The sequence below is a fragment of the Daktulosphaira vitifoliae genome, unplaced genomic scaffold (assembly GCF_025091365.1).
Source record: "Daktulosphaira vitifoliae isolate Bord-2020 unplaced genomic scaffold, ASM2509136v1 Scaffold_2, whole genome shotgun sequence".
Taxonomy (NCBI): domain Eukaryota; kingdom Metazoa; phylum Arthropoda; class Insecta; order Hemiptera; family Phylloxeridae; genus Daktulosphaira; species Daktulosphaira vitifoliae.
Genome location: NW_026099573.1, coordinates 29926037 through 29949736, shown reverse-complemented (window position 1 = coordinate 29949736; position 23700 = coordinate 29926037). Strand labels below are relative to the sequence as shown.

Genomic DNA, 23700 nt, shown 5'->3' with positions numbered 1-23700 from the left:
ATAATATCTGTCAATAAAGTCATAATTAAAAAGAAACGCTGTGTATCTATAAATAGTGATGTTGTGTAAGAGCAATTAGCTGCTTGTATGTTATACACATATATTAGGGCTGTACACAGAAATTAAATTTGGGGGGTTTTTGAAATTTAAAGAAAATTAGATATGACACTGCCCATATTATTCGCTCACAAAAATTCCTGTTTTCGATTACTTTATTGTGGAAATATTTATAGTATGATATGATCTTTTTTATTGTTATTACTTATTGTTTATCGTCCAAAATGTTCACATAGCTTATAAATGGGGGGGGGTTCAACCCCCAAACCCCCCACCCATGCGTACGTCGGTGATATATATTAACTGGAAATTTTGAAATTTTATACTAATTAACAAATGAAGTTATGTCAATTGCCATTTACTATTAAAATAAAACCTCAAACATTTTATTAAATTCAAAATATGTGTTCCCATTTGAAAAAACAAAGTGAACCCCTTACATGGCATGAGAAAAGAGTAGTAGTACACAGCTAATAATTCAATAATAATATGTAACAAATGGCAACCAAAAAATTTCATAAATATTTTTATTCTTTCAGTATTATAAAAAAAATCACCTTTATATATAAATGTATAGATACTAATTTCGTAAAATAATAGATCACTATTATTTAATGAAATTGCATTTCTACTAGAAATGCAATTTTCTAGCGCCACATTTAGTAGTTTTAGTTATCTAAAAAGAGCGTGTAGACTTTATATTTAAATGTGCCTGAAAGAAATGAACACCCAAGTGCTTGAACATTGTCGTATAGATTATTTAAGTGTTTTTTTTTTTTAATTATTATATAATTTATTCAAATTTGTTTTATGTAATTAAAGTATACAATTATATCATAAATTAATTTATAAATAATAAAACTTCAAACTGATCACCATAGTGATTACTTATCATGTTTTATAACAACCGGCTAGATGTTAGATCTATAATAATCATCTGTACCCTTATTTTATATAATTTTGTTTTTTTGTAATGTTTAAATCATAATTTATTATTAATTATTACGAAATATAATGTTTTTACTTATTTAGTTTGTAGTATATTGTAAAAAATGATCAGATGTCCGGTTTAATCTGTGATAGTTACTTAGTCATCGACTTATAAGCTGTATATAGTAAGGATATGTTATTTACATAACTATTATACTTTTCTATATTATAGTATCATAGTTGCAATAATTTCTCTGCGTTTATTTTTCATTGTTTTTTTTTTTAACAACTCAAAAAAAATTCCTTAATAAACACGGATTTTAAGTCTCACAAAATAACAATTTTGGGACTATTTCAAAATAAAAGATTAATTTGTCGTCTAAGACACAACACATTACATCTCATTTTTTAATCAAAATTAGTTAGCAGATAAGCAAACTTTTATTTTTTATGTCACAAATTACTTTTTATAGATAAATCAATAATATTATATATAACAATAAATATTTTTAATAAAATTAATTTTGATATATTATAGTATACTAATTTTATTTGTTCTCTTGAAAAATTGTGATAATGAGTTGCGAAGTGTTTGAAAAAATTATTGTATATATGTAGCTTGCATTTGAGTTGGTTTTTATATTTTTATTTTTTAAAATGAAGGAATTCTAACTTTCTTACCCAAAACTTTTTTTAATTAAAAATATAAACGCTTTTAGTTTTATAAAAATATAATTTAAAATTATATTGTAATCAATACATATTATAACTTCAGTTTTAAATTGACATTATTTTTATTTATATATAATGTTATAACTTTATTGTAACATAATACAACTTACAATTTTATTTGATAATTATGATTTATACTAGTAAAATGAATAATGACAATGCAAATGCTGATTCATCTTTAACAAAAAAAAAAAAGAATTCATCATTTCCGCGACCTAGCAATGCAATATTGACGAGAATTACATCAACTGAATCTTTTTCTGATAGTGGATATAGAGAAAAAAATGAAATAAGATTACTTTTAGAAACAAATCCAGTAATACCAAAACTATCAAAATTACCGGATATAAGCAAATTTTTAAAAAAACCTGAGTCTTTAAAAAAATTCAATACGATAAAAGACCGAGATGAAATAATAAAAAACTACATGTTTGTATAATTTTAATATATATGGCAGGGTAAAGCATGGGAATATTTTTTTTTAATATACAATATATAGTGTTCTGCACACTGTTTAATTTTTAAAATATACACTTATATGAAAACATACATTTTATGATATATTATTTAATGCATGAAATCAGAAAGATGATGACCATTTATGTGAATAGAATTTTGATGTTTCTTTATTAAATTTTTTTTAGTTTTGCTTCCAAATCAAATAATTTAACAATTGGGGGATATTTATTGTTATCCATATTTACTGGAATTTTTTTGGTAGGCGAGGGGACTCGCATCATATTTATTACAATAATGACAATATGAAGATTTTTCTTTCTAGATTTCTTTATTAAGTAATCATGAAGTATTTTATAAATTAATTTCATATGTCATATAAGGGTGTCAACTTAAAATTTTCAAACTGCAACATAAATATTTAAGCAGCTAAAAAATTGGAACATAATTTAGTTAAAAAATAACTAGTCAATAACAATCAGTTCTTTGGAAATTATTGGGATTTCTGATTTTATACAAGGGGTGGGTTAGGAGTTATGACTATTGTTACATATATCATTATTCCATGCTCCTACTTAAGTATATAAATATTAATAATTTCCAGTAATAAAAATATAGAGAAAATACTGTATGTTGTTATTATTTTAGAAGGAATAACAATAAAAGGATATTCTAAATTTAGGACTAATTTATCTAGAGCAAACATTAACTTTAGGAAAATACTTTAAAATGCATCCATAGATGATCATTAATGATCATTTATATTTCCATCTATAAATAAACAAATCTTAGGTGATATAAATTTATGTTTATAAATGTATAATTATACATTTTTTTTATCAAATATTAACAATGTACTCCTCATTTCAAAATATTTTTCTCACTTTACCCTGTATATAAATACATTATAAAATATAATTATCACTACTATGTATAAATTATAAATAATTTAAGACAAGCTTATTTCTTATTTAAATTATAGGAACGAGTGCGCTGTAATACAAAAAATTGACTTAATGGTATCTAGACAACATTTACCAGCTAAACATCAAGATATTATAAAACGTCCCCAGTTATATTATCATAAAAAACTTAAAGAATTTGCTGATTCTGTGGAACCAACACCCCTTCATGAGTCGTGGATTTTAAATATTATCAATGTAACACGGAAATAATGATTTTATTAAAATTATTATAAATTAACTTATTTTTCATAGAAAGTCAAGACAGCACGTTGGAAGCATGCAAAAGTTCCTCGTGTAATATTAGATGAAGTCAAAATAGAGTATGCTAAAGCAATGAAAAAACTACAAAGCGATGGAATTATTAAACCATTAACTGAGGAAATGACTCCAGTAAATTCTCAAAACATTAAACTAAATCTTCAGTAAGATTTTTATAAAAAATTAGAAAATTAGTTTTCCGAAAAACATTTAAATTTGTTCTTTTTTTAAGGCCTTATGAAAAATTTGAACATCTTTCATTGCAAGATCACAAAATATTTTTGAAAAGGCAAAATCTTCTTTCTAAACGTCTTCATTTAACTCATATAACAACTATCACTGTGTTAAATTTTACAAAACGAATGATACCAAATATATTGATAGAAGCAGAAACATATAGGTAATTTATAATTTATTATAAATTAATTAATTGTGATTATTCAACATACTTTTTTTTTAAATTATATTTGAATAGTTTTCATTGAACTCCTTTTTTTTTATTAAGATCTGAAGAATTTCCAAGAGAACTTAATGATTTAATGGCAACAATTGAGCATGATTTTCGAAAAATTGACGTGTTTCTTGCTAAAGAATGGTACAAAGAGGTTATTCATATTTTATCAAAACAAGGAGCATTAGATAAAATAAAGAAGTCATCACTTGCCCAATTTTTCCGAGGATTAACAACAGTAATTAGCCTGGAGGTGAAAATATTAGTTTTGTAATAGAGTATTATTTTATCAATTAAATATTTGATTTATGGCAACCTCTATTATTGATTTAGTTGTTATAAATAACATCAAATTCATAACCAAAGTTTTCAACTTGATGAATTATTAATATTTTAAGATTATTTTTATTAGCCAAAAGACATATTTTTGGATTGAATCATTTCACAATTTTAGCATCACTACTTTGCCCAATATTATTTTACAATTATTTCCTAATTTTAAAATACATAGTGAACCTTATCTCGTTATAATAAATTTCAAAGTATAGGTGTATCAACTTTTTTTTCAAATAGTATCGTACATAATTAACTAGCTTATTTAGTAGATAGTAATGTAATTAAAAAAATAATTGGTCGAAAACAACTTTTAGACCAGTCATTTTTTAGTTTTAATTATGTACGAAACCATTTGAAAAAGTAATATTGACACACCTATAAGTTATAAGAAATGATTCTAAAAAGTAATTTATAACTAATAAATAAAAAAATATATGTAACTAAAAGAAAATCAATTTTCTTTTTCAATATTATATATATTTTGAGAGTAATCAAATGGTTTATGAAAAACCGAACATCTTGTATATATTCCTAAAAAATTCATTGAAATAACATCTATAATCTGAAAACATTTCTTTATAATATGTTTAATTTTTAGTAAATATTTGAGAAAATAAAGTTTAATGTAATATAAGTAATAAACTACCCTTATATTGTTATATTCTCTTTCTCCATTAAGTAATTTGTATTATATTATTTTATAATAATACAAATTACTAAATATAAAGTAATATTTTTCAATTTATTCTAGATCGAACATGTAATATTGAAATCGACGGAACATATATTAAATGTATTTGGGAACTCATTAACAACACCTAAACTAAATTTCAAGTTACATTTTAATGGTTCAATGTGTGTAAGCGTTCCTAGTATAAATGAAGTTAGTGAACAATACTGTTCTATTATGAACTTAGTAAGTGATTCTATTGTTTCAATATTTTTGCTTAGGTTAGAATAATTCTAGCTTTTATTTTAGATAAATACTGTTTGTTGTGAACTACCATCTCTAGAGTATTATTTTAAATTACCAATACAGAGCCAATTTATACCAATTAAAAGAGACCATAGTTATATTCAAGACGCCAAAATCAAATTAACAACTAAATTAAATGATATATACAAAGAATTGGCAGATTATTTGAAAAAAATTGGTAAATAAATTACATATTTAAATTTCCAAAACACAAGTTTATTTCTATTTGCAGAAGATAATTTTAGCGAGATCTTAAACAAGCATCAACCTATACAATTAAATAAGTATCTGGAAAAAGATCGAACTTACGAAGAACTACTAGAAACATTATATTTATTTGACAATTACAGGCTTAACGCTATGGAACTTGCAGACGAATGGGAGTTTGAACTTGGAAAGTAATCATACTCGTAAAAATAGTACAAACAAATAGATGTAAAATATTAAACAAATTATTTTAATAGTATCAATGTAATTGGTTTAAAGTCTTATGTAAGTGATACTGCAAAGAAATATATGAATCAAATAATTAATCACATCATTAATAAACAGCTTGATGACAACACTAAGTAAGTTATAAAATATTTTAAGTTCTTAAATAACGATTCTAATTTGTATAAAGTATGGTTTATTAAGAAATATACTCTACATTTTCTTTAAATAATAATTTTTTTTTTAAATATGTTGATTAAAATTGAATGTAATTTATAAACTATTTTAAATGGAAATTTTATTGCAAGAAAAAATTATTGCTAAGAAATATCCTTAGGAATAATTAAAAAAAAAATTTTTTTTGGGGTACTTCATATTTTGGATCATTTCTAAAATCTTTGATATTGAACTTATTATTATATTTTTATTATTAAATGAAAAATTATCTGAATAAAATTTTTACTCGTCAATAACCAGTTTTGCAATATTACTTAATGAGTTTATGTAATTTTCAGTTAGAGAGGGGTGCACAATGCAACACTTAAGTTGTGTTGCTAAACACTACTCAGCTCCTCATCTTTTCTTATACTTCGAATGCTAATATCCCAAAAAGTAATACTGCAAATCTACCTTAAAAATAACTTTACTTATAATAAACTTGATATTTAAAATGATTTATAAAAATTAATTTTTATTAGTACATTTTTATAAAAAAAAAATCATTATTAGAGGCGTGGCTAGGAAAAATGATCTAAGCACCTAAAATAACATTTTTTTATAATTATTTTTTTGAAATAATTTTTTCTTACAATAAAATTTACATTGAAAATAGATTTTACACATAAATTAAATTTTAATCAATGTATTTAAAAAAAATCATTATTTAACAAAATAATGAGGTGTAGTTGTTTAATAAATTACACATTTACACATTTGATCACGACACCCCCCTCATTTTTTACTTGATATATAAATTTTATACTATGAAAATTTGGACTCGATCAAACAATTTCTTCTTTTTCCATATTATGGTTGAATATTGACCAAATAGTGTTGTTTTTCACATTTATTTCAATAAATATTATAGTTAAAAATTGTTCTATAAAAATGTATAGAATAAAAACTATTTAGCATTAAATTTCAACACAAAAAATGTTGTAATGTATTTTTTTCTAAAATCTATCATTACTGTGATAATTCAAAAATATCTTTTATTTTTTATAATTTTGTAAAATTAATAATATTATGACTATTTTCTATGTACATGCCATATAAAAAAATAATTTGTAATAATCAAAATAAGTTGAAAATTGTAAAAGTTAATATAAAACATTTTATACATTTTTTCTTTATTTATTCTTTCATCAGTTTACTATAACTGAAATTATGGAAACTTTTAGTATCTGATAATATTAACTATTTGAAATTGTCTTTAAAATTCATTTTCTTTTTTTTCAAACTAATAAGTGGATAAGAAAAACATAAAAAATGACATATTAACTTACATCAAAATTTCATTAAATTAACCATCTGTAATTTTTTTTTTTTTTCAATTCGCACCTAAAAGATATTCACTAGCTTGGTAAGTATGTAATTTTCTATTAATCTATTTTTAAGTATTTATAGATCCATTCCTTATACCTCGTTAATAATAGCCTTATTTTTGTAAATGACAACATAAAAGTTTATCCTTTAAAATTTGTTATTAATATGCTGTTTTCTAAATTAGATTACTGTCTAAAATTAAATCCAGCTTAAATGTATTATTAAACAAATCAAGTGAAATTCTTTTTAAGTATAAAAGGTTAATAAAAAAATAATTAATTTATAAATAATTTTATAGCTTACACCAAAAAGTAGCCGAGCCATAATAGTGGGTTTTTAAAATCTCTTTTTAATTTCTTATAATTTGATAGGTAACAATATATTTCATGTGCCAAAAACTGATGAGCTAATATTATTTAGGTTTGTTTTTGGCACTTGAAACCTTCTGACATCAGAAATTTTTAATTTATTTTTAATTTCCTGAAAAATTGCCGAAATTTATATATCAGCTTTTGGAAAATAACCACAGAATTGATATATCGAAAAATATATGCGACTAAAAACAGAAAAAAAAAAATTAGCTACGTTAACAATTATATTGAGATATTGTGGAGCTGAATAATAATTTAAATATGTAGGGTTTGCATGAAATTTGATAAAATGGTTTCACGAGCGGTTTCTCAGCCAAAAGATACTAAAGAATTTCTAGATCTAGGCCAATACATGCTTTATGTAAGCACAACTTTTATGAGTGAAATGACTAGTACTGTCAAGCAAATAACTTCAGTCGCTTGTGATATCTCTCGTTATACACATCTTCCTAAAGAATTCTGGGATGCTCATATATCTGCTATTCAATGGATTCAGAACATAGCTCCGGTTTTTCTCAAGTACGGAAGTATGTACGAAGCTGGAAAATCCAATAGAGAAGAAAATCTAGCAAAAGTTATAAGTCAATTAAACTATGATTTAGATGCTTTTACACCACATCTAACTTTCTTAGATCGTATAGATGATACTAACAAACTTTATGAATATATATTGGTAAAATAAATAATGATTTTAAAATTGATAATATTGTTAATATATTCGTTAAGTATTTAGTGTATATTTATATTGATTTTTAGTATATTAATACGCTTAATAGAAAAATAGAAGCTTTTGATGCAACAGTTTCTTGGATCAATAAAGAAGAAAAATTATTTAACAAACCTATTAGCACATTTCCAGAACTCGACGAAATAAAAGTATAAAGTTACATAAAATATAAATACTAATATTTATCAACTAAATCATTAGATTGTTAAATGCATTAAATAAACTAAATCATTAAATGCATTTATTTAAGATATTCTTAAAAATTTTGAGTGATGTTGGCGATGATCAATCTTTATTGTTACGCTAAAGGTTAAATATATTAATTTGTTTATATTCATCATTAAATTTTTAATTGGGTATTAGCCAGTTCCAAAAGCATCAAATCAAAGGAAATTATAAATGACATATTCAGGTATTTTTTTTATGAGAAAATGATGAGAAGAAATATTTTTAATATGCTTTCTAAATAACTAACCAAACCCATAAATGCATGAACTTACGAGCCTTATTATAAACAATAAAAATCGATATAAACATTCATTATTAACTTCATAATAATCAAAAAGTTATTCATTAATAGGATTTTACGACACCATTTATCAATCTTATAGTTTTTTCCTATAAATGGTTTCTCAGGAAAAACGTTTGGATGCGAGGAGATTTTGATAAACTGAAGCTGTCCGACATTGAACTAGAAGTAGATGAATTTTACAAGTAATATTTTTCTACATTTAATTTTATTGTTCTATTCTAAGAACCTAATGTGAAAATCTTTTATATTCTTTTTCCAACATTTTACAAGATAGCAAATATTAATTAATTTCTACATAGAAAAAAATGTATTCTATATTTATATGCAAAGTTCTTTTAACGCAAGCCATTCAATATTTCTTGAAATAATAATTTTTTATGAATATTTATCCAATTATCTATAAAAAAAACATTTTTCATGTTCATCCCATATATTATTAGGGTATCTATATAATTTTAAAACGTCAACATACATATTTAACTAACTTATAATATAGAAAATTATGTAATTAAGAAGCAGACTGGTAGATACCAACTTTTGGATACTTCAGAAGTTATTAACAATTTAAATTATTGACAATACTTAAATAATAATAAAAAAAAAAAACCCCAACACAGTGGAGACGTGGCATAGTTGGGTCCAGTATAGATTTAATCTGACAGTGATTAAAATCACTATCATAAAAAACGCTTTGATGCAAATCTGTAGATAATGTTTATTTTTAAGAAATTGGTGGATAATTACAAAAGCAACATCAACTATTTCCTTAATTATATCCAGATTAGTAATTCTTAAATTCAAAAATATATTATAAAATTATATCTTATTATATAATAGAACAAGGAAAAAACGCTTTTCTGGAAAAATTACTTAGCGTGCTCGTATTTTCAAAATTTTTTTTTCAATGAAAGTACTTGGTCACCAAACTCCGGGAAAATTATTGACGAAGGTTGGAAAATTTTTGACACTGACGCCAGCGTTTTACGACTTAAGGTTTGAAATTTTCATCAGACCTGCTCAATGACATTCCTGAGATATGATAAAAAAATTAATTCAATCTGTTTATTTTTCACCGTTTTACCAGGTTTTTTTTCCACGTGCATAGTTTTAATATGGGCATTGACTCATTTCTGCTCGTACGTTTATTCTGCACCTTAATTATCTTCTTCTTCTTCAGTATTCAATCCTGAGATTGGTTTGTAGCAATTCTCCACTCTTCCCTGTTACTTGCTTTCCTCTTTGTCTCTTCATAAGAAGTACATCCTTGGTCCTCTATTATTTGTTGCATATATTCCATTCGTGGTCTTCCCCTAGCATTTTTTCCTTCCACACAGCCTTCTATAATCAATCCTAGCAACCCACCATGTCTCAATACATGTCCAATCCATTCATTTCTCCTTTTCTTGATACTGCTCCATAAAGTTCTTCTCTCGGACATTCTTTCTAATACTTCCTCGTTTGTTACCATGCCCGTCCAACTTATTTTGAGCATTCTTCTGAAACACCACATCTCGAAAGCTTCTATTCTTCTTCGCTCTTCTTTGGCAATCGTCCACGTCTCACTGCCATACAGCATTATACTCCATACGTATGTCTTCAGGAGATATATTCTGGTACGTATGCTAATATTTTTTGAAGTAAAAAGTCCTCTCTTTTTGTTAAATGCTATCTTAGCTTGGCATATTCGCTTTACTATTTCTTTTTTACTTCTGCCATCCTTACTTACTATGCTTCCCAAGTATGCGAACTCTTCTACTTGCTTTATTTCTTGGTTATTTTGCAGATGTATTCTTGTCGTAATATTATTGCTCCTGCTGCATACGAGAACTTTGGTCTTTTTCGTATTTATTTTCATGCTCAGTTCATTGAGCAGAGTTTCTTCCATACACCTTAGCATCCTTTGCAAATCTTCTTCATTTTCAGCTATGACTGCTATATCGTCTGCGAACCGTAGCATATCGATTTTCCTGCCATTTATCTTTATACCCAAATGTATTTTCTCTCTTATTATGTTAATTGCCTCCTGGATGTATGCATTGAATATGCTAGGTGAGAGAGTACAACCCTGCCTTACTCCTTTTCTTATGCGTGCTTCTTCCTCAGTTTCGCCAAATCGTATAACAGCTGTTTCCTTCTGGTATAGATTAAAGAGTAGTCTCCTTTCAGTGTATTCTATACCTGTTTTTTTAAGCATCTTGAACATTATTGCCCAGTTGACATTGTCGAACGCTTTTTCTATATCCACAAAAGCTATGTATGTAGGCTTATCTTTTCTAATTCTTTTCTCGATAATTATTCTTAAAGCCAGTATTGCTTCCCTTGTACCCATGTTTTTTCTGAATCCAAACTGGTCTTCTGACAATATGGCTTCGATCTTATATTCCATTCTTCTTGACATAATTATTGTCAGTATTTTTGACACATGTGTCAGCAAGCTAATTGTACGGTACTGATCACATTTGTTTGCGGTTGCTTTTTTCGGAATAGGAATAATCTTACACTTAGTAAAGTCTACAGGAAGTTTTCCTGAGTTAAATATCTCCTTTATGAGTTTAAAAAGCTCACTGCGCATGTTTTCGCCAGATTCTTTCCAAAGTTCTGCTTGGATTTCGTCAATTCCTGCAGCCTTCTTCTTTTTTAGATCTCTCAGTGCTTTATCAAATTCTTCTCTCAGTACACTATAATTTGAGTTATTATCCATTACTTCTTCATGCTCTATTTCTTGTCCCGTGAGTTCTGGTCCCTCATATAGCTGTTCTAGATACTTCTTCCATATGTTGCCTTTATGTTTGTCCTCGTAAATAATTACTCCGTTGTTATCCTCTATTGCCCCCCTTTTTGGTTTATAATCGTTAAAAAAAATTTTAACTGATTTATACGCTGCATCTCTGCTACCATTCCTCATTTGTATCTCTATTTCTTTGCACTTTTCCTCTAAAAATTTTTCCTTTGCTTCTTTTGACTTTCGTATTACACGATTTCTTAGTTCTCTGTATTTTCGCTGACTTCAAGAGTAGTTCCATTCTTAAGCTTTCTTAATTATATGGTGTAATATGTATTTTTATTAGGACACTATTTTGCATTTTCACATAGCACTATATTATATATATTATCGAGGAATGTTATATGTTATGATTTTTAATTTCACCTGAATTTAACAATGGATTTTTAAAATTATAATTAAATTTTATAATACGCTCAATTGAGTAAATCTTTTTAACAACTTTTTTTTATTGATTCTTTTAGTTAAAGTAAATCATTAAAATTAATTAAGTTCTGAATATTTCCATTGTAGAATCTTTTTAACACCAAAAGTTAAATAGAAATGTTTACTATGATTTTTATTTAAGTGATCTATTACGATAAAAATGTAAAAAAAAAACGAACTTTTCTGATAAATTTACTATAAATAGTAATTATAAAATTTTCTGACTGCATATTAATCTTAACAATTCGATTTTGTTCTATTTATTAATGTCAATTTCAAACTTGCAAGTTGAGCTAAAAGTAATAAAAGTCTTTGTAATTATCCACCAATTTCTTAAAAATAAACATTATCTACAGATTTACATTAAAGCGTTTTTTATAATAGTGATTTTAATCATTGTCAGATTAAATCTATACTGGACTCAACTATGCCACGTCCCCACTGTGCCGCGATCCCACTGTGCTGGGTTGTTTTTTTTATTGTATTTTACGGCTGTAATTTTTTTCTAACATATTCATTATAGAGAAGCAGTTAAAACTCAAAAAGTGTTTAGAGTAAAATGTAAAGAAATGCTTGCACAAAATTTTAGCAAGCGGTATGAAGGTATCATTGATGACACAGACATGAATTTGTGGCCAGCACCATTAAAAATAGTATTCCAGACCGTTAATAGTATGAAAGAATTCAAGGTATAAATTAATATATATAAAAAATATTTTTAAATATGTAATACTTATTATTTTTTAATTAAAACTCATATTATGTAGTTAAACTAAAAAAATAAACCTTAATTTAATAACAATATTAGAAATTTTTTTTTAGCAATACTTACCAATAATCGGTATTATGTGTAATCCAGCGTTAAAAGAAAGACATTGGCAAGAAATGTCTGAGATAATGGGATTTGATTTGACTCCAAATGCTGGAACTAATCTATCAAAAATAATTGATTATCATCTCGAGCCCCTTATTCCACAGTAAGTTATTTTATTTTATTAGTATTTTTTACTAAGCTACAAAAATATTGACTATAATATATTTTTTACTTTTTGAATAATGTGTTCTCTAAATCTTTATTTATTGTAAAGAAATGTTTTACAAAAAGTTATACATTTTTTTAAAAATCTTTAAGTTAGAAAATTGTTGGCATTTCATCAATTTATGATTAAATCTGTGGAAATTTGATTACTATAAGATAATAGGTTATTTTAAAAGTGACTACCTTGAAAACATCAATTTATTATTTTCTTTTATACTGTGTTATTTATTTTTTCATTATATAATTATTTTTATAAAATTACTGAATATAAATATTCATTTTAGTATATATTTTTAAGGCAGTTTAACACTTAATTTTTTCCAAATCACATATATTACAATACTTTTATGTTTCACAACCCAACCATTTATATCATAAATTTATATTTACTTAATATGTAGTATTTCATAAGTTGTTAAAGCAGGGTCGCATTGAAGGAAGGTGGCAAATTAACATGTTATGTTAATTATTATTTATTAGCAAGAGTATGTAAAATTTCCATTGTTATAGTGACCATTCAACATTTTTTCAGTCCATTCTTTTCTTATAAGTATGAAAATTAACATTTTATGTTAATTTATATAAGAACTTATCAAGTTTCACTAAATATATATATTTTTATAATTTTTAATTTTAGTTTTACAATATAAATTAATCATTTTATAGGTTCGATGTTATAAGTGTTGGAGCTACTAAAGAAGAGCAACTAAAAAAATCACTAAATAAAATGAAAGAAGAATGGCAAACTATAAGTTTGTCAACAAGTCCCTATAAGTAATAATTCATAGTGATTTTGTATTATAATTTAAAATAACAATCAATATTTTTTTTACTATTTATAGAGGTACAAAAATAAATATAATATCTGGATTGGATGATATTCAAATGATAATTGATGATCATTTAATTAAAACTATATCAATGCGTGGATCAGCCTTCGTAAAACCTATAGCAGCTGAAGTAAAAGAATGGTTTGATCTTATTAATAGAATAAATATGACTCTCGAAGAATGGGCGAAAGTTCAAATAAAATGGCTTTATCTTATGCCGATATTTAGCTCTAAGGATATTGTTGCCCAAATGCCCGAAGAAGGAGCCCTATTCACTGTAATATATAACCATATTATCTTAACCATATTTGCCATTAAAAGAGGAACTATTAAATGTAAAAATCACACTATAAATAATTAATTGTGACATCATTTATTAGGAAGTTGATACAATTATAAGAGGATTATTAAGTTTGGTAGGAAAAAAACCATTAGCTGTCCAGTCTGTAGGACAAGAAGGTATCCTAGAGTCATTAAAAAATTGTGTCGAATTGATAGAAAATATTACAACCGGTGTCAATAATTATTTAGAAAAGAAGCGCTTATATTTTCCAAGGTAAAATTATTATTCATTTTCATTATTTTTTATTTTTTTTTTTTTGAGATTCAATTTGAAACTTACTGATTATTAGATTTTTCTTTCTTGGAAATGATGAAATGTTGGAAATTTTATCTGAAACAAAAAACCCTAAAAGAGTCCAGCCATATTTATGTAAATGTTTTGAAGGAATTTCCAAACTTGAGTTTAACAATGATTTAGATATTTTGAAAATTTTAAGTAAAGAAGGAGAAGAAGTTATTTTAGTAGAAACAATATCAACAGTTGAAGCGAGAGGAAGTGTAGAAAAATGGCTAGTACAGGTTATTCAACCTAGTTCAACAATTAAATTAATTATTTATTAATTAATAAATAATATTCAATATTATCTCTTATAGTTGGAAGAAAAAATGATAAAATCAATTAGAAGTATTATTGAAAAAGCTTTTAAAGAATATCCTACAATAAATCGAACAGATTGGGTTCAAAAATGGCCAGGTCAAGCAATATTATGCGTTGATCAAATATTTTGGACATCAGAAGTGCATGAACTATTTTTAGAAAATAAACCAGGACAAATGAAATCTCATCTTACATTTTTAACAGTAATCATTTTTTAATAATCTAACTAACACATTTTAGCTCCTATACCTGTCATTTATTTTTCTCAACTATCACTTGGCCAATTTTTTTCAACAATACGTCAAAAGATTATAACTAGTATCTAGTTACCCTAAATATCTGTAGATATATATTAGCTACCTGTATTTTTAATCCTTATGTATTATACATGTATATTAACTTAAAAATTTGAAACTTTAAATGTTTATATCTAATAAACAAATAAAGTTATACGAAAAATTCAAATGCCATTTATCATTAAATTAAAAACTCAAACATTTTATTAAACTCAAAATATGTGTTCCCGTTTAAAAAAAACAAAGTTGACATCCTTACCAGGCATAAGGAATGAACTTAAAAAGTATTACATAGTTAATATTTCAAGAATAATGTATAACTAAAGATAATAATAAAAAAAAAATGTTTAAATTATTATTATTCTGTAAGTAATTGAGTGGGTTATGATAAAAAAATCACTCGGTATAAGAATGTTTATGTATTTTCGGAACATTTTCAAAATTTAAGTTGAAAAAGTTCTAATTTCTATACGCATGTTTAAAGATTTAAACACCCCCTGTAGAAAAAAAAAAAGGATTTAAAAAAAACTATGTCGTATTAATCTATATATTTTTCAAAAATTTATACAAAATAAATTAAAAAATATAATATAGTTAATAGTTTATATATAAAATTATCATTTTAAATACCCCTTTAGGCAGGTAAAGGGTCAGATTGAAAAAAAAAAGTACCAAATGATTAGTCACTACCTAATGTATCTATAAAAAAGTTTAGTTTCTATTCATCGATTCCTCAAAATGTAATAGCAGTTTTAAATAAAAAACATTAAATGATTAAAAATTGCTTATTTAAGTCTATTGATTACCTTACAATTATTAGAATCTTACTCGAAGACATTATAAATAAAATAATATGTCTTAACGTTAATCACCATTAAAAAATATATCATACATTGATTGTATACTTTAAAAATTAATTAAATCTGATTTTAAAATTGTTTTAAACGTTCAACAAGATGCATTAAAGGATTACATTTATTAAATTTAGTCCAAATTCATTACTACTAATATTTATATAAATAATTTCTAGAATCAATTGAACAATATAGTTGATTTGGTTCGTGGAAAATTAAATTCGCAAACTAGAACAACTCTGGAAGCATTAGTGACATTAAATGTACATGGAAGAGATGTCGTTAATGAATTGCAAATTAACCATGTTTCTCAAGCAATGGATTTTAAATGGCTTAGTCAACTTAGGTATGAAACTCTATGTCATTATAGTTACATTTATTTAGATAAACATTTTTTTAGATACTATTGGGAAGATAATGTAATGGTTCGTATCACTAATGCAACCATTCAATATGCTTATGAATACTTAGGAAACTCTCCTAGACTTGTTATAACACCTTTAACTGATAGATGTTATCGAACATTAGTTAGTGCATACCATTTACATTTAAATGGAGCACCCGAAGGACCCGCTGGCACTGGAAAAACTGAAACAACTAAAGACTTAGCAAAAGCTTTGGCTGTACAATGTGTAGTTTATAATTGCTCTGACAGTCTTGATTATTTAGCAATGGGAAAAGTAATTTTTACGTAATAGAAACATGCTTTTTAATGTACATTTTAAATATTGTATTTTAGTTCTTTAAAGGTTTAGCATCTGCTGGAGCTTGGGCATGTTTTGACGAATTTAATAGGATTGATATTGAGGTTCTTTCAGTAATTGCTCAACAAATTTTATGTATTGCTCAAGCAGTTAGAGCCAATCTTGAAACATTTATTTTTGAAGGAACAGAAATAATTTTAAATAAGAGATGTTATGTGTGTATTACTATGAATCCTGGATACGCAGGTAGATCAGAACTACCAGATAATTTGAAGGTATAAAAAACTACGTAAATTTTGATCCTACATTGAACAATTTATAATTTTTGTATGAACAGGTTTTATTCAGAACAGTAGCTATGATGGTACCAGATTACACAATGATTGGTGAGATACAACTATATTCAAATGGATTTGTCAATGCACGTGAACTATCAGTAAAAATTGTTACTACGTATAAGTTGTGTTCTGAACAACTATCTTCTCAATCTCACTATGACTATGGTTTGTAAAAATTATATACTTTGTTTGCAAAGGCTAAATAAAAAAAAATAATTTTTATCAGGTATGAGAGCAGTCAAAACAGTTCTTACTGCTGCTGGAAATTTAAAAATGAAATTTCCCAACGATGATGAATCTGAACTCTTACTGAGATCAATATTAGATGTAAATTTGGCAAAATTTTTAAACAAAGATGTTCCTTTATTCAATGGTATTATATCTGATTTATTCCCTGGAGTGAAATTGCCTGATCCAAAATACGATAATTTTCTTAATGCTGCTAAAGTCGTAAGTAGAGATAAATACATTAGTAAAAATGTGTACATAAAAACGTTTTTCTAAGGTATGTAATAAAAGGCATTTACAACTAACAAATAGTTTCATAAAGAAACTTATACAAACTTATGAAATGATGATCGTTAGACATGGATTTATGATGGTTGGTTATCCTTTTGGTGGAAAAACATCTATATTGAAGGTATTGGCAGATAGTTTGACTTTACAAAATAAGTTAAATCAAGGAGAAGAGATAGTTGAATATGAAACTATTAACCCTAAAGCCTTAACAATGAGCCAGCTGTATGGGTGCTTTGATGATATATCACACGAGTGGACAGACGGTGTTGTAGCTACAACGTTTAGGTAACACTTTAAAGCCTTATATCTGCAATTATATTATTAACCTAATAAATAAATTGTATTAAACATCAAGACGATTTTCAATGTCAGAAAACTCAAATAGGAAATGGTTAATATTTGATGGACCAGTTGACGCCGTTTGGGTAGAAAATATGAACACTGTTTTGGATGACAATAAAAAGTTGTGTTTAAATTCAGGGGAAGTCATGAGTATGCCTTCTTGTATGTCTATGATATTTGAAGTGATGGATCTCACACAAGTAAATAATATTCTCAGATATTTTTAAATTTAATAACTCCAAATTTTTTGGCTATTAAGGCATCTCCTGCTACTGTATCTCGATGTGGAATGATATACATGGACCCTATTATTTTGGGTTGGAAACCTTTACTGGAATCCTGGATGGAAACATGTTCTGAATTTTGGTCTACTGGTCAAAATGGTATTGATATAATGAGTTTATTTGATTGGATTGCACCACCGTGTCTTTATTTTATTCGTCGAAGTTGTACTCAATTAACAACAGCAGGAGAAACAAACATGGTTATGTATGGTTTCTAAAATTAAAAATTATGGTTGCTACTATTATTTATTAATATAATTTTATATATATATATATATATAGGAATGTTTTAAATCTACTCGAAATGCAACTAAAAAATGCTTCTGTTGATAATAAAATGTATTATGATTATTTTACTAATTATTTGCATGGATCATTTGTGTATGCAGCAATATGGGGATTTGGTGGTACATTAGATTCTTCTTCCAGGCCAGTTTTTGATTCCTACTTCAGACAACTATGGAGAGGTGATAACCCTAATTTTCCACCACCTGAAAATATTAGTTGTATAGAAATTCTCGTCCCAAACGAAGGATTACTATATGATTATGTCTTCGGTTGCACAGCAAAAGGCTCATGGAAACACTGGACAGAAATAGCAAAAACTAATAAAATAGAAGAAATGAGTAACATAGAACAAACTTTAGTACACACCATTGATACATCAAGGTAATTATAAACAAAATTACGCCAGCTCATACATTTTTTAAACTTATTAAGCTCATTTAGGATATAGTATGTTAAGTTTAAGGATAATTTCTTCATATTTTTTAACTTTTCTATGTTCAAAGAAATTTGAACAAAATTTTCTTAACTCTTATACTGCTGATAGTTGACTTGAAGTTAATACATTATTCAGGTTAACAAGAAAAATACTTAAATTAGAAATTAAATCCTCCAAAAATGTTTACAAATTAAATAACTTAATGTTTTTAATAAATTTTATTTTAAAATTTTTAATCTTGATTATTAATAAAATTCGAAAATGAAAAAGATTTAAAATTGCATTTAATAATCTAGGTATCTACATTTAGTCGATATGTTCATTCATTTCCGGAAACCCTTATTATTATTCGGAGCTACTGGAACAGGAAAAAGTTTTTATATAAAAAAGTACATGATGACTAAATTATCGTTGGATAAATATGTTCCATCTTTTATTACATTTACAAGTCAGACGTCTGCTAATTTTACACAAGAAATGGTAATATCAAAACTTATTAAACGAAAACGTGGAGTTTATGGTCCTCCAATAGGTAAACAATGTGTTATATTTGTTGATGATATGAACATGCCAGTTAAAGAACAATATGGAGCACAACCCCCTATTGAGTTATTAAGACAATTTTTCGATCATGGACATTGGTATGACTTGCATGACACCAGTAAAGTTTACATAAAAGATATTCTCCTTCTAACTGCCATTGGGCCACCTGGTGGTAGTAGACAAGATGTCTATTATAGATTTTTAAGACACTTCGGACTATTTTCAATAAATTCGTTTGATGATGAAAGTATAACAAAAATATATTCGACATTACTCCAAATAGGATTGAGAGTATGAAAACAACAAATTTTTTTTATTATAAAATACATGAAATATTTTTTACTGTACTTTAGAGGAATGGATTCACATTAGAAGTAATGCCAATTATTGACAGCATAGTTGAGTCTACAATTCATTTATATAGATCTGCTATGACCAATCTAGCTCCAACACCTGCTAAGTCTCATTATTTATTTAATTTAAGAGATATTTCGAAAGTAACTAATGGGATACTCATGTTTAGAAAAGAAAGTTACACAAACAAAAAAATTTTTACGAAGTATGATCATTAAATTTTATATTGAACTACCCGATATCATTTCAATAAATTATATTTTTAAACATTAAAAATTAAATTACAGTATTTATATTTTATAAATAAAATGTAAGAAAGAAATCTATAGACTTGCAAAGATAAGAGAGAAAAGGTCTAAAGATTATCATTATATAAGGTGTATAAAAAGTGTTGATAATAAGGTTCTCTCGAGTGATGATGATGTGAAAAAAAGGTGGAAAAAGTATTTTGAAAAATTACTGAATGAATAATACCCAAAAGAGATATTAGAGGATATTTCGTGGAATGAGGAACTGGTAGATTTAATTAGTGAGAAAGAGATATGGGAGGCTGTAGCATCAATGAAAAAGAATAAAGCAGTAGGACCAGATGAAGTGCTAGTAGACGATGGAAAATATTAGCCGGTGTTGGGATAAGGTGGTTAAAGGAACTCTTAAATAAAATCTTATTAGAAGGGGAAATTCCAAATGAATGGAAGAATAGTATTATGGTTCCGATATTTAAAGGTAAAGGAGACATACAAGCGTGTGGAAATTATAGAGGCCTAAAGCAAATGAGTCATAGTATGAAAATTTGGGAAAAGGTAATAAATAAGAGAATAAGAAATAAGACATCGGTATCTAAAAACCAGTTTGGATTTATGCCTGGTAAGTCAACAATAAAGCCATTATTTTAAGTGAGGCAACTAGTAGAAAAGTTTAGGGAAAAGAAGAAAAAGCTGTGTATGGTATTTATAGATTTGGAGAAAGCATATGACAGAGTACCGAGAGAGGTTTTAAAGTGGTCATTAATGAGAAAAGGAGTCCCGAAAAGGTACATTAATATAATAGAGGATATGTATGATGGCACTTGTACCAAGGTAAAAAGTGTAGGAGGAGTAACAGAAGGTTTTCGGGTAAGGGTAGAAGTGCACCAAGGTTCTGCTTTAGCCCTTACTTATTTTCTATAGTAATGGATGAAATTACTAGAGAAATACAAGAAGAGGTGCCGTGGTGCATGTTGTTTGCTGACGATATAGTGTTAGTAAGAGAAAATAAGGAGGAAATTAATTAAAGGCTAAAGGTGTGGAGATCAGCTCTTGAAGAAAAGGGTTTAAAAATAAGTAGAAGTAAGACGGAGTATATAGAGTACGAGTTTGACAAAAGAGAACACGAGGTAGGTGAAATGAGGAGGTCAGTGACAATAGGCGAGGACGTGATTGGAGAGTTGGAGAATTTTAAGTGTTTAGGATCAGTTAGATAGAATAAAGAATGAGCATATAAGAGGGAGTATAGGTGCAGCATCAATCGTGAATATGATGATTGAAATTGACTTAGATAATTTGGTCATGTTATGAAGAGAGAAGAATCGGAAGCTGTAAGAACAGTTATAGAAATGAATGTTGAAGGAAGAAGAGGTAGAGGAAGACCAAAAAAGAGATGGAGGGATGCTATTGAATGCGATATGAGAACAGCTGAAGAAGATGAAGATATTTTATAAATAAAATTATCTAAAATATAATTTCTCATGTAATGCTATAAAACACTAAAATTTATACTTAAAATATTTGTCGAAAAAAGGTTATGGGTTCATGAAATTATGCGAGTTTTTTATGATCGTCTAATTGATGATAAAGATAGAGAATGGTTATTTACAGAAATTCGAAAAAATGTTAGTCAATACTTCCTAGACACATTTGATGTTTTGTTCAATTATTTATCTACATCAACTGTAATTATTATGAATAGTAACAATAAAAATTACTTGAAAAACTTACTTAACATATGTTAACATAGCCAATATGCCATGAGAATATGTCGAATCTTATCTTCACAAGTGCATTGGATTTGGATGCCTTAGAAGATAAGAAATATGAAGAACCACCATCGTTAAAGGCTTTTGAAAATGTTACAAAAATGGTAATGGATGAATATGATATGACACATAAATCGAAACTTAACATAGTTTTATTCAAGTAATTAAACGTATATTTTTCAATCATTAGAAATGATTTTTTAGATATGATTTATTTTAAATAAAAAAAATATTAAAAAATTATGTCAACAGTTCTCAAAATATTTTAAAAAATAATTTCTTTTTAGATATGCTCTTGAACATCTATCAAGAATATGTCGTATATTAACTACACCAAGTGGCAATGCTCTATTGGTTGGAATTGGTGGTTCAGGGCGACAATCTCTTACTCGTTTAGCAGCAGCCATTTGTAGTTATAATGTTTTTCAACCAGAAATAACTAAAAGCTACACTTTTAATGAGTGGAGAGATGACATGAAAATGATATTAAAAGAATCAGGAGGAAAAAATAGGCCCACAGTATTTTTATTTGCTGAAGGTCAAATAAAAGAAGAATACTTTTTACAAGATATTGATGCATTATTAAACTCTGGAGAAATACCGAATCTCTTTGCCATGGATGAGCAACAAGAAATTTTAGAGGTATTCAAATTTTTCTAAACATCTTTAAGGAGATATTCCTATAACACCTATGCATATTTAATTAATAATTTAGATGGTCAGGTTAGCAGCTCAAGGTGGAAACCGAAACTTAGATATTGCTCCATTAGTAGTTTTTAACTATTTTACTAATAGATGCAAACAAAATTTACACATTTGTTTATGCTTCAGTCCAATTGGATCAAGTTTTAGAAATCGTCTTAGATTATACCCATCAATGGTCAGTTGTTGTACAATTGACTGGTTTGAAGACTGGCCAGAAGATGCGTTAGAAATGGTTGCTCGTAAATATTTGAGTGGTGTAAATCTTTCAGATAAAATAAAAAATTCAGCAGTAACAGTTTGTCAAAGTTTTCACGTTGATGCTCGGTAAAAATAATAAAAAATAAATAAATTGATTTATACTGAAAAATATGTTTGTTTAGAAAGCTCTCGTCTGATTTTTATAAAATAACACATCGTCATACATATGTTACATCTGCATCTTACCTTGATCTTATTAAAGCCTATACAGATTGCACTAATTTTAAACAAAAGGAAATTATGGAAGCAAAAATGCGATATGTTGGTGGACTTCAAGAGCTAGAATATGCAACGGGCCAAGTCAATCAAATGAAAGAGGACTTATTCAAACTACAACCTCAACTACAGAAAGCACAAAAAGATACCGAAGAAATGATGATAATTATATCTCGAGAAACTGTTGAAGTTGAAAAAGCTACTGCCAGAGTCCAAGAAGATGAAAAAGTAGCAAATGTACAAGCTAATGCAGCTAATGAATTAAAAACTGAATGTGAAGCTGACCTAGCATTAGCTATACCAGTTTTAGAGGGTAAATAATAATAATTAATTCAATATTACACTACTATAATATTGTTATTACTCTAGGATTAAAAGTTATAATAATTTCATTATTTTATAACAAATGTAATAATAATAAGGTTAATTATTTTAAGTAAGAATCAAATTATATTCATGTAGTGGCATAAATTATGAATTAATAAGCAAAAGAATGAATATTCTCAATTTAAGTCGTCACAAGTTTTCTGATCCCCTTCTCATATTTGTATATTTTTCCCTTAAATATTTAGCTACTATATATTATTACAGATGCAATTGATGCATTGAATACTCTAAAACCAGCTGATATAACACTAGTAAAATCAATGAAAAATCCACCTGACGTAGTAAAAACTGTTATGGCTGCAGTTTGTGTCATGAAAGGGGAAGCTCCATATAAAATTCCAGATCCTAATAAACCTGGACAAAAAGTAATGATTTAA

General features: G+C 26.6%; 1 protein-coding gene across 7 annotated transcripts in view; it reads left to right on the top strand.

The window, feature by feature from the left end:
* Positions 1–841: 841 nt before the first annotated feature.
* LOC126897225 (dynein axonemal heavy chain 7) overlaps positions 842–23700 on the top strand; it is a 30423-nt gene continuing 7564 nt past the window's right edge. For 2 of the 7 annotated variants that reach the window (XM_050670646.1, XM_050670647.1), the window contains exons 1-38: positions 842–1172; positions 1861–2148; positions 3158–3335; positions 3393–3562; positions 3631–3798; positions 3904–4102; positions 4937–5101; positions 5165–5339; positions 5394–5559; positions 5626–5730; positions 7161–7175; positions 7777–8182; positions 8266–8385; positions 8817–8950; positions 12500–12665; positions 12799–12953; positions 13682–13789; positions 13858–14122; positions 14226–14401; positions 14478–14706; positions 14782–14988; positions 16112–16281; positions 16336–16615; positions 16675–16914; positions 16977–17142; positions 17204–17427; positions 17483–17781; positions 17852–18038; positions 18098–18327; positions 18405–18791; positions 19143–19680; positions 19743–19948; positions 21523–21673; positions 21739–21917; positions 22045–22399; positions 22473–22786; positions 22843–23249; positions 23528–23688. In XM_050670646.1, coding sequence (XP_050526603.1) covers positions 1865–2148; positions 3158–3335; positions 3393–3562; positions 3631–3798; positions 3904–4102; positions 4937–5101; positions 5165–5339; positions 5394–5559; positions 5626–5730; positions 7161–7175; positions 7777–8182; positions 8266–8385; positions 8817–8950; positions 12500–12665; positions 12799–12953; positions 13682–13789; positions 13858–14122; positions 14226–14401; positions 14478–14706; positions 14782–14988; positions 16112–16281; positions 16336–16615; positions 16675–16914; positions 16977–17142; positions 17204–17427; positions 17483–17781; positions 17852–18038; positions 18098–18327; positions 18405–18791; positions 19143–19680; positions 19743–19948; positions 21523–21673; positions 21739–21917; positions 22045–22399; positions 22473–22786; positions 22843–23249; positions 23528–23688 — 8085 coding nt within the window. In that variant the 5' untranslated portion in view covers positions 842–1172; positions 1861–1864. Of the gene's footprint in view, positions 1173–1860; positions 2149–3157; positions 3336–3392; positions 3563–3630; positions 3799–3903; positions 4103–4936; positions 5102–5164; positions 5340–5393; positions 5560–5625; positions 5731–7160; positions 7176–7776; positions 8183–8265; positions 8386–8463; positions 8649–8816; positions 8951–12499; positions 12666–12798; positions 12954–13681; positions 13790–13857; positions 14123–14225; positions 14402–14477; positions 14707–14781; positions 14989–16111; positions 16282–16335; positions 16616–16674; positions 16915–16976; positions 17143–17203; positions 17428–17482; positions 17782–17851; positions 18039–18097; positions 18328–18404; positions 18792–19142; positions 19681–19742; positions 19949–21522; positions 21674–21738; positions 21918–22044; positions 22400–22472; positions 22787–22842; positions 23250–23527; positions 23689–23700 lie in introns of those variants that run through there. The other 5 variants (XM_050670644.1, XM_050670645.1, XM_050670649.1 and 2 more) reach the window with 5 other exon arrangements.